Source organism: Ranitomeya variabilis, chromosome 7, assembly GCF_051348905.1.
Source record: "Ranitomeya variabilis isolate aRanVar5 chromosome 7, aRanVar5.hap1, whole genome shotgun sequence".
Classification (NCBI taxonomy): domain Eukaryota; kingdom Metazoa; phylum Chordata; class Amphibia; order Anura; family Dendrobatidae; genus Ranitomeya; species Ranitomeya variabilis.
In genome coordinates, this window is record NC_135238.1 from 210,789,842 (window position 1) to 210,803,752 (window position 13,911).

General features: G+C 44.4%; 1 protein-coding gene across 1 annotated transcript in view; it reads left to right on the plus strand.

Moving 5' to 3' along the window:
* Positions 1–1,102: 1,102 nt before the first annotated feature.
* Positions 1,103–13,911, plus strand: part of GRB14 (growth factor receptor bound protein 14) — a 59,127-nt gene continuing 46,318 nt past the window's right edge. The window contains exon 1 of the mRNA XM_077275151.1: positions 1,103–1,245. Within this exon, the coding sequence (XP_077131266.1) occupies positions 1,162–1,245 (84 nt within the window). The 5' untranslated portion in view covers positions 1,103–1,161. The remainder of the gene's footprint in view (positions 1,246–13,911) is intronic.

Consider the following 13,911-nt stretch of genomic DNA (forward strand, 5'->3'; position numbering starts at 1 on the left):
TTGCAGCTGCATGTATTTCTATGCAGCCGATAGCTCCTGTCCCGAGTGCCGGCGGCAGTGCCTGGTATTGATGCGAGAAACTCGCATTGCAATAATTAAATAATCTTGGAGGGCACCACACAATGGGTATGGGGACACACCTGAAGTCAATACAACATAGACAAGACTAATACAGAGATACCAGGGATCATCTGGTATGGTCTACAGCTTTTTTTCCCTGTATTAAACTCGCATTGCACACGCAAGTGTGACCCCGGCCTAAAGAAGCACTCCCATGAACTTTTCCCCTTAACATGTGTATATGTGCATGTAGTGTAGTATGTGTATGAATATAATCACCATGTTCATATACTTATAGTTGCATAGAATGAAAAAAATCTTTGGTCCATCAAGCTCAACCTTTCTTCACAAGTCATACATTCTCTATCGCTAGACTATCTATATCCCACATTGCCATTTACAAGCTGTTACAGTATCTGCCTTTACTACCTCTTGTGAGTGGGCATTCCACAGTCTGACTGCTCTAACTGTAAAGAACCCTTTCCCAATTGCTGCCGGAATCACCTTTCCTCTATCCAGAGTGCTTTCAGATTAAATATGCACGCGTTTTTGACTCAATTTTTGCAGGCGTTTTTCCTATTCATTACTTTGGGTGAAATCAACCGCAAAAACGCTATAAGAATCGACAGACTGCAGATTTAGATCTGCTGCAAATGTGCAAGGAAAAAATAAGTAACTTCAGGAATCTCAATCGCTTTGCTGGTACTAGACAATCCTTCTGGTTTTGTGAAAAATCTGTGCAGAAGAAACGCGACAAAATCGTGCACAGACCTTTACTCTTTACGCGCTGTGAGGGTTAATTAACAGTCCTACAGTTATGGATGTCTGAGCAGAAGTCTCCCCTGACAATAGATGCTTTGATATTACAGAATGGCAGTGATTGTTTCGGCTTTTCTTAAGTATTATTAAACAAAGTATCAGAATGTATCAGAATGTGCTTCCAAGGACAAAAGAGGAACGCTGGGCCGGCCGGGGATTGGCTGAGCGCGGGAGCTCTCCCACAGTTCGTGTTAATTGGCTTGGAGTAGAGTCGTTTAGTTGTGTAGTGTTAGTGCCGTATCTGACGTGACTGCACATCCTGGACTATTACTCCCAGTGTAAATGACTTTACGAAGCGCAAACATGAGTCTGTATGCAAGGAGAGTGACACTGCCAGCAATCACCCCCCTGGTGCTCCAGAAAAGGGTAGGACATCGCAATATTTGCCTTGCTTTAACTCCGTGACAAGTCCTGTTAATGATTTTACAGGAAGGACGTACAGTAAAGTCTTTATTTATCTTTACGTTTTAGTTTTCTAACGATCCATTCTAACTGTTATTAATTATTCTTATATTTATTACTATTGTATAATTCTTCCCGAACTACTTCATTCTGTACAGGTGCAGCAGAGCTGAGTTCGTCGTACTGTTACGATGTATATTATCTACAGTCTTCCACGGGATTGCCAGCAAACTCACTGAGTTATTCAATCAGAGTGCAAACTACTTGGTAGATGTAGCAGAGATGAGAGTGTTGTATATTTACGTGGGACTGCAAATTAACCGAGTGCAGTAACTCACGGCTAGTGTTGGGTAAAGAAACAAACGTAACTCCGCCACAACGTATCTTAACATTCTTTTGTTTATTTTATTAAATTAAAGTATCCTTTTATCTAGTTGTGATCACACTTCTGTTTGTTCTATGTTAGAAAACAGAAATAATGTCCAAAATGGATTTATTGTGAACTGATGGATCCTGTTAATTATTATGGAGTCTGTCTTGGAATCCAACATATCTGTTTTTTTTAAAGGAGGAATAAAAAAAAAAACGGCCCCTTGCAAAACTTTTTTTTAGTTTTAGAAACCTTTCCTTCTGTTTGCATCAGTTATCAGTTTTCGTTCCTCAAAACATAAATGTGGACTCTGGTCAATATTCTTCTTCTGCTCACGTGATATTCCACATTGTTCTACCACAGCGTGGAACTCATGTAGGTCTAGATTATCAGACTTCCAGTTTAAAGGAATTTATCTTATTTAATGGGCAGGTTCACAACAGCGTATAAAAAAAAAATCATTCCAAGTTTCATCCAGAAAAGCGGGAAGATTTTTCCCTCACTTGTCATCCATATACAATTCATATCTTACAGCAGCAGCTATAAACATTTACAGTTTCCTATGTTACAGATCTGCAATGTATCCATAAAAATCGGATGCTGTACTGCGGCTCCTCGTGTCACCCAGTTTTTTTTGTGCACCCATTGTTCACATTGTATTTTAGGCTCTCAGTGGCACCATCGGGGTAACGTCTGAAACTTTGGAAATTGGGATTCGAAGGTTTCTGCTGATGGAACCATTGACTGTAATGAAAAAACGGAGACATTGTGCGCTCTGTTGAACTTTACTTTTGGCTGTGTCATCCTTTTTGAAGCGAGCACTAAAGCGCGATCGGCTGCACTTTGATAAATGCTTCAAATTTTCGGCTCCTGCTGAAAGTCTGAATACCGTTTCCAGGACTTCAGGTGTAAGCCACTGACTCTAGCCTAAAAGTCTCCGTGCACATGGAAGCTGACACTTGTCCATGCAATATTATTATGACCCAGTTATTGCTATATATGAGATTTGCAAGGGTGCAGACTTTTTAGTTTAGTTTTATTTAGTCTCCTCTTTCTTATTTGTTGGCTGCATGTGTTCATTACTAATTTGTAACATTATGAATGATTCTGTCTAGGGTTTATCATTAAAGTATAATCATTTACTGGCTGGTGTGTTCAATGTACCTTACTGCTAAAAAGTCTTGTAGAAGTTTACACCAAAAACTGGACAAAAAAGGGCAGCAATTTGCAATTAAGGCTACTTTCACACTAGCGTCGGGAACGACCCGTCGCTGTGCGCCGGGCCGACGTTCCCGACGCTAGCGTGGTCTCCGCCGCACAACGGGGGCAGCGGATGCATTTTTCCAACGCATCCGCTGCCCCATTGTGAGGTGCGGGGAAGTGCGGGGAGGTGGGGGCGGAGTTCCGGCCGCGCATGCGCGGTCGGAAAAAGCGGACCATCGGGAGCAAAAAACGTTACATGTAACGTTTTTTTCTCCCGACGGTCCGCTACCACACGCCCAAGCATCGCAAAACGGACGCACCGTTTGGCAATGCGTCGCAAATGCGTCGCTAATGTTAGTCTATGACGAAAAAACGCATCCAGCAAGAACTTTTGCTGGATGCGTATTTTCGGCAAAACGACGTGTATTGCAGTTAACGCTAGTGTGAAAGTAGCCTAAGTGTGTGCACATACGGGACGGATGCAAAGTGTGCTTTCCATCTGGAAAATCTTCTGCGTATTATAGAACCGGGATTAGAGAGGAGACTTTATGGTCTGTAATCCACACACTGCAGATAAAATCCGCAGCAGAAAAGGACCGACCGACGTTGCAGATTTGAAATCCGCAACATTTATGGAGCAGATCTCACCCTTTGGGCCTGTGCACTTGTTTCAGATGTATTGCTTTTTTTCAGCACAGATTTGTCACAAAATCTGAAGGTTTTGAAGGTTTTCCTGATGCCAGAAAAGTGGATGAAAATCTTCACATCTCCAAGGAATTTTTATTGAATGTCGATTACTTTTGTGTAAATATTGTGCAATTAGGATACTTCGAAACATGCAAAACCCAGAGAATAAGGCCACGTTCACATGTTCAGTATTTGGTCAGTATTTTACATCAGTATTTGTAAGCCAAAACCAGGAGTGGGTGATAAATGCAGAAGTGGTGACATGTTTCTATTATACTTTTCCTTATTATTTTGACTTACAAATACTGATGTAAAATACTGAGCAAATACTGAACGTGGGAACATGGCCTTATGCTCTGTGTTTTGCATGTTTCGAAGTATCCTAATTACACGATATTTACACAAAAGTAATCGACATTCAATAAAAATTCCTTGGAGATGTGAAGATTTTGATTGACGGTTACAAATCATTTACTGCATTGGATGTGATAGAGATCTGCGCTACAATTGATGAATATCTGGCCATAGAGATATTCCACCTTCATATTTAGGGGCTGATTTATTAAGCCGTTTTCACTAGTTTCCTGGCATAAAACTGCCTGAAGTGTTTAAAAAATTTGCAGACTTTTGGAGATTCAGACTCAGCCAGATCCACCAACTCTTTGAAAAAGTGGGAAGAACTCTGCCGGGAGTGGAGGGGCGAGGACGATCGTGACCACCAAATTACTCATAAATCACCCCACAAAAGTAGTGTAAATCACAACAGAAATGTCCACCCGGCCCAAACCAGAGTAGCGTTGCATGTGACGGAAAGTTGAAGGATGCGCTAAATTTATTGAAAGGTGCAAGTTTCTAATTTAGGCTCCAGCGCACAATGAATTGGGACTTAGTAACAGTATTATTTATTATGCGCTATCATATTCCTCACATGTTATCATCACTGTCCCCATTGGGGCTCACAATCTAAATTTTCCTATCAACAAGTCTTTGGAAAGAATACAGGGAACCCGGAGGAAACCCACACAGGGAGAATGTACAAACTCCTTACAGATGTTGTCCTTGGTGGGATTTGAAGCCAGGACCCCAGCGCTACAAGGCTGCAGTGCTAACCACTAAGCCACCATGCTATCCACTGAGCCTCCGTGCTAACCACTGAGCCACCGTGCTAACCACTGAACCACCATGCTAACCACTGAGCCACCGTGCTAACCAATGAGCTACTGTGCTAACCACTGAACCACCATGCTAAACACTGAACCACTGTGCTAACCACTGAGCCACCATGCTACCCACTGAGCCACTGTGCTAACCAATGAGCCACCGTGCTAACCAATGAGCTACTGTGCTAACCACTGAACCACCATGCTAAACACTGAGCCACTGTGCTAACCACTGAGCCACCGTGCTAACCACTGAGCCACTGTGCTAACCACTGAGCCACCGTGCTAACCACTGAGCCACTGTGCTAACCAATGAGCCACCATGCTAACCAATGAGCAACTGTGCTAACCACTGAACCACTATGTTGACCACTGAGCCACTGTGCTAACCACTGAGGCTCTGTGCTAACCACTGAGCCACTGTGCTAACCACTGAGCCACCATGCTGCCCTTTTACCCAGATTACCCATATCATTCCATGGTTCTACTGATATGAGCTTAGATCAATAGCAAGATACTAGAAAGATGATACTTAGTGTTGAGCGATACCGTCCGATACTTGAAAGTATCGGTATCGGAAAGTATCGGCCGATACCGGCAAAGTATCGGATCCAATCCGATACCGATACCCGATACCAATACAAGTCAATGGGACTCAAGTATCGGACGGTATTCCTGATGGTTCTCAGGGTCTGAAGGAGAGGAAACTCTCCCTCAGGCCCTGGGAACCATATTAATGTGTAAAAGAAAGAATTAAAATAAAAAATATTGCTATACTCACCTCTCCGACGCAGCCTGAACCTCAGCGAGGGAACCGGCAGCGTTGTTTGCTTAAAATTCGCGCTTTTCTTTCCTTACGTGAAGTCCCGGCTTGTGATTGGTCGCGTGCCGCCCATGTGACCGCAACGCAACCAATCACAGCAAGCCGTGACGTAATTTCAGGTCATTCAGTATTTTAAAATTACGCTCCGGCTTTGTGATTGGTTGCGTCGCAGTCACATGGGCGACGCAACCAATCACAGCAAGCCGTGACGTAATTTCAGGTCCTTAAGGATTTTAAAATTACGTCCCGGCTTTGTGATTGGTTGCGTCGCAGTCACATGGGTGACGCAACCAATCACAAGCCGTGACGTCACGGGAGGCTGGACACGCGCGCATTTTAAAATGCGCGCGTGTCCAGCCTCCCGTGACGTCCCGGCTTGTGATTGGTTGCGTCGCTGTCAACCAATCACAAGCCGGGAAGCCATTTTAAAATGCGCGCGTGTCCAGCCTCCCGACTTGTGATTGGTTGACCGCGACGCAACCAATCACAAGCCGGGACGTCACGGGAGGCTGGACACGCGCGCATTTTAAAATGCGCGCGTGTCCAGCCTCCCGTGACGTCCCGGCTTGTGATTGGTTGCGTCGCCCATGTGACTGCGACGCAACCAATCACAAAGCCGGGACGTAATTTTAAAATCCTTAAGGACCTGAAATTACGTCACGGCTTGCTGTGATTGGTTGCGTCGCCCATGTGACTGCGACGCAACCAATCACAAAGCCGGAGCGTAATTTTAAAATACTGAATGACCTGAAATTACGTCACGGCTTGCTGTGATTGGTTGCGTTGCGGTCACATGGGCGGCACGCGACCAATCACAAGCCGGGACCTCACGTAAGGAAAGAAAAGCGCGAATTTTAAACAAAGAACGCTGCCGCTTCCCTCGGTAAGGTGCAGGCTGCGTCGGAGAGGTGAGTATAGCAATATTTTTTATTTTAATTCTCTCTTTTACACATTTTTACATTAATGTTGTTTCGATACTGATACCCGATACCACAAAAGTATCGGATCTCGGTATCGGAATTCCGATACAGCAAATATCGGCCGATACCCGATACTTGCAGTATCGGAATGCTCAACACTAATGATACTGGATCATTTCAGTAGGCGCTGCAGGTATTGTGGACACGGCTAGGATGCAGTCCCATAGTTGGTGAGCTGTCTGCAGTCTGTACTGTAATAAAACATAATTTTATTGTATTCTCATCTAAGCATACAAAGCAGCCTCTACTGCATGTACTGTATCTATAAAATCAATTAAAGGGAATGTGTCATCAGAAAATTAGTTATTTTTAAAATAAGGTTTTCATGTAAAATACTATTTTTCATTTCTAATTAAAAAACATGCAAAAATAACCCTTGCAATTTTCATATTAATTTAAGACTCCTACTTTTGTTCCTCAAATGGACATTAGCAGCAATAGCCTGATTTAGACCCTATTTGTTTGTATAGCTATAGCTGAGTTACCTGAGCATGCTCTAGTCTGGCCTAAGGTCACTGTGAAGGAAGAGGGGGGAGTAAGGTGTGACATCACCTATTGTGAATGGTGGATCCTGTGTTATCTGCTGTATATAGAGGAGTTATCAGTCATTGTACAGGAGGAGGAGGTGAGCTGTGACATCACCTATTGTGAATGGTGGATCCTGTGTTATCTGCTGTATATATAGGTGATATCAGTCATTGTACAGGAGGAGGAGGTGAGCTGGGATATCCCCTATTGTGAATGGTGGATCCTGTGTTATCTACTATATATAGAGGTGTTATCAGTCATTGTACAGGAGGGGGAGGTGAGCTGTGACATCACCTATTGTGAATGGTGGATCCTGTGTTATCTACTGTATATAGAGGAGTTATCAGTCATTGTACAGGAGGAGGAGGTGAGATGTGATATCACCTATTGTGAATGGTGGATCCTGTGTTATCTGCTGTATATAGAGGTGTTATCAGTCATTGTACAGGAGGAGGAGGTGAGCTGTGACATCACCTATTGTGAATGGTGGATCCTGTGTTATCTGCTGTATATAGAGGTGTTATCAGTCATTGTACAGGAGGAGGAGGTGAGCTGTGACATCACCTATTGTGTATCGTGAATCCTGTGTTATCTACTGTATATAGAGGTGTTATCAGGCATTGTACAGGAGGAGGAGGTGAGCTGTGATATCCCCTATTGTGAATGGTGGATCCTGTGTTATCTACTATATATAGAGGTGATATTTAGGAGAAAACAAAAGGAAGCTTGTTGAATTTATAAAAGCAATAAATTTATTGATTACAAAAAACACTCTATAAAAAGACCTATAAAATACACACAGTACAAAAACACAAGCACATTATCTGTAAATAACCGTGCATATAACACAAAAGTATAAAGAAGGACACCAGGACTAAAAAGGAACGTTCCAGTTAAATCATTAACTGTATATATCTGAATATATGCTGTAACTAGGGTGCAGACAAGCCAAAAACTCCATATATTGCTACTGGTAGAATGAATAATATATCTATCACCCCCTACATGTCCTGTTCAATATGGACTGGAGTGATGGAAAAAAAAAACTATAGACCACGCGCTATATATAACCTAAGGTCCTAGACCCCATGACCTTATGGACCCTGGAAACGCTAGTGGCCCAAAGTGAAAAATGATTTGTATGATGAGCACATGGAGGGCTAGTCTCACCTGATAACAGAACGCTCCAGCACGCACCCCGACGCGCGTTTCGCTACTTGTAAGCACTCGCTTTCTCAAGGGGAATGGTGTGGATTGGGAATGGTTTACAGGACCTTATAACGTCCTGACAACGGCCATGTGACCATCATGTGATGGTACCCGCCCCCCGGCCGTGTTAAACGGCGCATGCGCACATCGCCGTAGTCGTCTCCCCACCCCAGCCCGGACATGCCCTGCCGCACACAGGAGCAGGCACCGAAGGTCCCGATCACATGCGCAGATGGGCGCCGCCGGACAAGAGCGGGTGACAAACCGCAGCGACAGTGCTAATGTGCACCACAACCAGGGAGCTTATAATAAACAATTATATAGCCTATACAACAACGAAAAGATCTATATATGTACTGCATAAATATTCAAAACAAGCTCTCCCATATAGCAGGGGTCCAGACTTTTGCAAGTTTTCTCCCAATATGTTGATACTGTCCAATCTTGTATTCCAAGTGACCCTATGGATCTTTTGCTGCTTATATCATATGCAGAGGAGGCAGAACTTAGTAATGCTGCAGAATTCACTGCTTACTATGGGAGAGAGCCTGAATACTGCAGCATTACTAAGTTCTGCCTCCTCTGCATATGATATAAGCAGCAAAAGATCCATAGGGTCACTTGGAATACAAGATTGGACAGTATCAACATATTGGGAGAAAAATTGCAAAAGTCTGGACCCCTGCTATATGGGAGAGCTTGTTTTGAATATTTATGCAGTACATATATAGATCTTTTCGTTGTTGTATAGGCTATATAATTGTTTATTATAAGCTCCCTGGTTGTGGTGCGCATTAGCACTGTCGCTGCGGTTTGTCACCCGCTCTTGTCCGGCGGCGCCCATCTGCGCATGTGATCGGGACCTTCGGTGCCTGCTCCTGTGTGCGGCAGGGCATGTCCGGGCTGGGGTGGGGAGACGACTATGGCGATGTGCGCATGCGCCGTTTAACACGGCCGGGGGGCGGGTACCATCACATGATGGTCACATGGCCGTTGTCAGGACGTTATAAGGTCCTGTAAACCATTCCCAATCCACACCATTCCCCTTGAGAAAGCGAGTGCTTACAAGTAGCGAAACGCGCGTCGGGGTGCGTGCTGGAGCGTTCTGTTATCAGGTGAGACTAGCCCTCCATGTGCTCATCATACAAATCATTTTTCACTTTGGGCCACTAGCGTTTCCAGGGTCCATAAGGTCATGGGGTCTAGGACCTTAGGTTATATATAGCGCGTGGTCTATAGTTTTTTTTTTTTTTTTTCCATCACTCCAGTCCATATTGAACAGGACATGTAGGGGGTGATAGATATATTATTCATTCTACCAGTAGCAATATATGGAGTTTTTGGCTTGTCTGCACCCTAGTTACAGCATATATTCAGATATATACAGTTAATGATTTAACTGGAACATTCCTTTTTAGTCCTGGTGTCCTTCTTTATACTTTTGTGTTATATGCACGGTTATTTACAGATAATGTGCTTGTGTTTTTGTACTGTGTGTATTTTATTGGTCTTTTTATGGAGTGTTTTTTGTAATCAATAAATTTATTGCTTTTATAAATTCAACAAGCTTCCTTTTGTTTTCTCCTAAATATCATGTCTAGTAAGGAAGATGATCATGGTATCTAGTGATATACAGTGGTCGCTATGATGTTTCTGGAAATTTGGCTAATTATATATAGAGGTGTTATCAGTCATTGTACAGGAGGGGGAGGTGAGCTGTGACATCACCTATTGTGAATGGTGGATCCTGTGTTATCTACTGTATATAGAGGTGTTATCAGTCATTGTACAGGAGGAGGAGGTGAGATGTGATATCACCTATTGTGAATGGTGGATCCTGTGTTATCTGTTATGATCCTAGTGGTAGAGGATCTCAGGAGTTCCAGCTAAGTCCGCAAACACAAAAACCAGCTCATAGGGAGGTGGTAACTTGGCTGACCGCATACCTGATCCTAGCACAACAACTAGAAGCAGCCGGGGAATGTACCTACGTTGATTCTAGACGTCTCGCGCCAGCCGGAGAACTAACTAACCCTTTCAGAGAAAATAAGACCTCACTTGCCTCAAGAGAAAAGTACCCCAAAGTTATAATACAAGCCCCCAACAAATAATAACGGTGAGGTAAGAAGAATAGACAAACGTAAGAATGAACTAGATTCAGCAAAGAGAGGCCCACTAAATTAATAGCAGAAGATAGGAAGTGGACTTATGCGGTCAGCAAAAACCCTACAAAAATATCCACGCTGAATATCCTAGAACCCCCACACCGACTAACGGTGTGGGGGGAGAATATCAGCCCCCTTGAGCTTCCAGCAAAATCAGGAATCACATTTTAAACAAGCTGGACTAAAATGAAAGCAATGCAAATAAACAAAAATAAGAAAGCAGGACTTAGCTTATCTTGCAAAAATCAGGAGACCAGGAGACAGGAGCAAACAGACATAGACTGATTACATCGATTCCAGGCACTAGACTGAGTTTCCAGGAAGTCTAAATAGGAACACCCAAGGCCTAACGAACCAGGTGAGTACCAACCTGGGGAAAGACAATCCAAGTGCCATACCGCTAGTGACCACAAGAGGGAGCCAAGAAGTATAGTTCACAACAGTACCCCCCCTTTAAGGAGGGGTCACCGAACCCTCACCAAGACCACCTGGGCGATCAGGATGAGCAGCGTGAAAGGCACGAACCAAATCGGCCGCATGAACATCTGAGGCGACCACCCAGGAATTATCCTCCTGACCATAGCCCTTCCATTTGACCAGATACTGAAGCCTCCGTCTAGAGAGACGAGAATCCAAGATCTTCTCCACCACGTACTCCAACTCGCCCTCAACCAACACCGGAGCAGGAGGCTCAACAGCAGGAACCACAGGCACAACGTACCGCCGTAACAAAGACCTATGGAACACATTGTGAATGGCAAACGACACCGGAAGATCCAAACGAAAAGACACCGGGTTAAGGACTTCCAAAATTTTATAAGGACCAATAAAGCGAGGCTTGAACTTAGGAGAGGAAACCTTCAGAGGGACATACCGAGAAGACAACCAAACCAAATCCCCAACACGAAGTCGGGGACCCACACCGCGGCGGCGGTTGGCAAAACGCTGAGCCTTCTCCTGTGACAACTTCAAGTTGTCCACCACATGATTCCAAATCCGCTGCAACCTATCCACCACGGAATCCAGCCCAGGACAGTCAGAAGGCTCAACATGACCCGAGGAAAAACGAGGATGAAAACCAGAGTTGCAGAAAACTGGCGAAACCAAAGTAGCGGAACTAGCCCGATTAATGAGGGCAAACTCAGCCAACGGCAAGAAGGTCACCCAATCATCCTGATCCGCAGAAACAAAACATCTCAAATAAGCCTCCAGCGTCTGATTAGTTCGCTCCGTTTGGCCATTAGTCTGAGGATGAAAGGCAGATGAAAACAACAAATCAATACCCATCTTAGCACAAAAAGATTGCCAGAATCTGGACACAAACTGGGATCCTCTGTCAGACACAATATTCTCAGGAATGCCGTGCAAACGAACCACATTCTGAAAGAACAAAGGAACCAGATCGGAAGAGGAAGGCAACTTAGGCAAGGGCACCAAATGGACCATCTTGGAAAAACGATCACACACCACCCAGATGACAGACATTCCTTGAGACACCGGATGATCTGAAATGAAATCCATGGAAATGTGTGTCCAAGGCCTCTTCGGGACGGGCAAGGGCAAAAGCAACCCGCTGGCACGAGAACAGCAAGGCTTAGCCCGAGCACAAATCCCACAGGACTGCACAAAAGAACGCACATCCCGCGACAAGGAAGGCCACCAAAAGGACCTAGCCACCAAATCTCTGGTACCAAAAATCCCAGGAAGCCCTGCCAACACCGAGGAATGAACCTCGGAAATAACTCTGCTGGTCCATTTATCAGGAATAAACAGTCTATCAGGTGGGCAAGGGTCAGGTCTACCAGCCTGAAATTTCTGCAACACACGTCGCAAATCAGGAGAAATGGCCGACAAGATTACTCCCTCTTTAAGAATACCAGCTGGCTCTGAGGCTCCAGGAGAGTCAGGCACAAAGCTCCTAGAAAGAGCATCAGCCTTCACATTCTTCGAACCAGGCAGGTACGAAACCACAAAGTCAAAACGGGAGAAAAACAACGACCAACGTGCCTGTCTAGGATTCAGGTGCTTAGCAGACTCGAGATACATCAGATTTTTGTGATCAGTCAAGACCACCACACGATGTTTAGCTCCTTCAAGCCAATGACGCCACTCCTCAAATGCCCACTTCATAGCCAACAACTCCCGATTACCAACATCATAGTTCCGCTCAGCAGGCGAAAATTTCCTAGAAAAAAAAGCACATGGTCTCATCACAGAGCAACCAGAGCCTCTCTGCGACAAAACAGCCCCTGCACCAATCTCAAGAGCATCCACTTCAACCTGAAAGGGAAGTGAGACATCAGGCTGGCACAAAACTGGCGCCGAAGTAAACCGGCGCTTCAGCTCCCGGAAGGCCTCCACGGCCGCAGGAGCCCAATTAGCAACATCAGAACCTTTCTTGGTCATATCCGTCAAAGGTTTAACAACACTAGAGAAATTAGCAATAAAACGACGGTAGAAATTAGCAAAACCCAAGAACTTCTGAAGACTCTTAACAGACGTGGGTTGAGTCCAATCATGAATAGCTCGGACCTTGACTGGGTCCATCTCCACAGTAGAAGGGGAGAAAATAAAACCCAAAAAGGAAACCTTCTGTACTCCGAAGAGACACTTTGAGCCCTTCACAAATAAAGCATTATCACGCAAAACCTGAAACACCATCCTGACCTGCTTTACATGAGAATCCCAATCATCAGAAAAAACCAGAATATCATCCAGATAAACAATCATAAATTTATCCAGATACTTCCAGAAGATGTCATGCATAAAGGACTGAAACACTGAAGGAGCATTAGAGAGCCCAAAAGGCATCACCAAGCACTCAAAATGACCTTCGGGCGTATTAAATGCAGTTTTCCATTCATCTCCCTGCTTAATGCGCACAAGATTGTACGCACCACGAAGATCTATCTTGGTGAACCAACTGGCACCCTTAATCCGAGCAAACAAGTCCGACAATAGTGGCAAAGGATACTGAAATTTGACCGTGATTTTATTCAGAAGCCGATAGTCTATACAAGGTCTCAAAGACCCGTCTTTCTTGGCCACAAAAAGGAATCCCGCACCAAGAGGGGAAGAGGATGGACGAATATGTCCCTTCTCCAAAGACTCCTTTATATAAGAATGCATCGCGGCATGCTCAGGTACAGATAGATTAAATAATCGTCCCTTAGGAAATTTACTACCAGGAATCAAGTCTATAGCGCAGTCACAGTCCCTATGAGGAGGAAGGGCACTGGACCTGGACTCACTGAATACATCCTGATAGTCTGACAAATACTCAGGAACTTCAGAAGGGGTAGAAGAAGCAATAGACACCGACGGGGAATCGCAATGAATTCCCTGACAACCCCAACTTGACACAGACATAGCCTTCCAATCCAAAACTGGATTATGGGTCTGTAACCATGGCAGACCCAAAACGACCAAATCATGCATTTTATGCAGAACAAGAAAACGAATCACCTCCCGATGTTCAGGAGTCATGCACATGCTCACTTGTGTC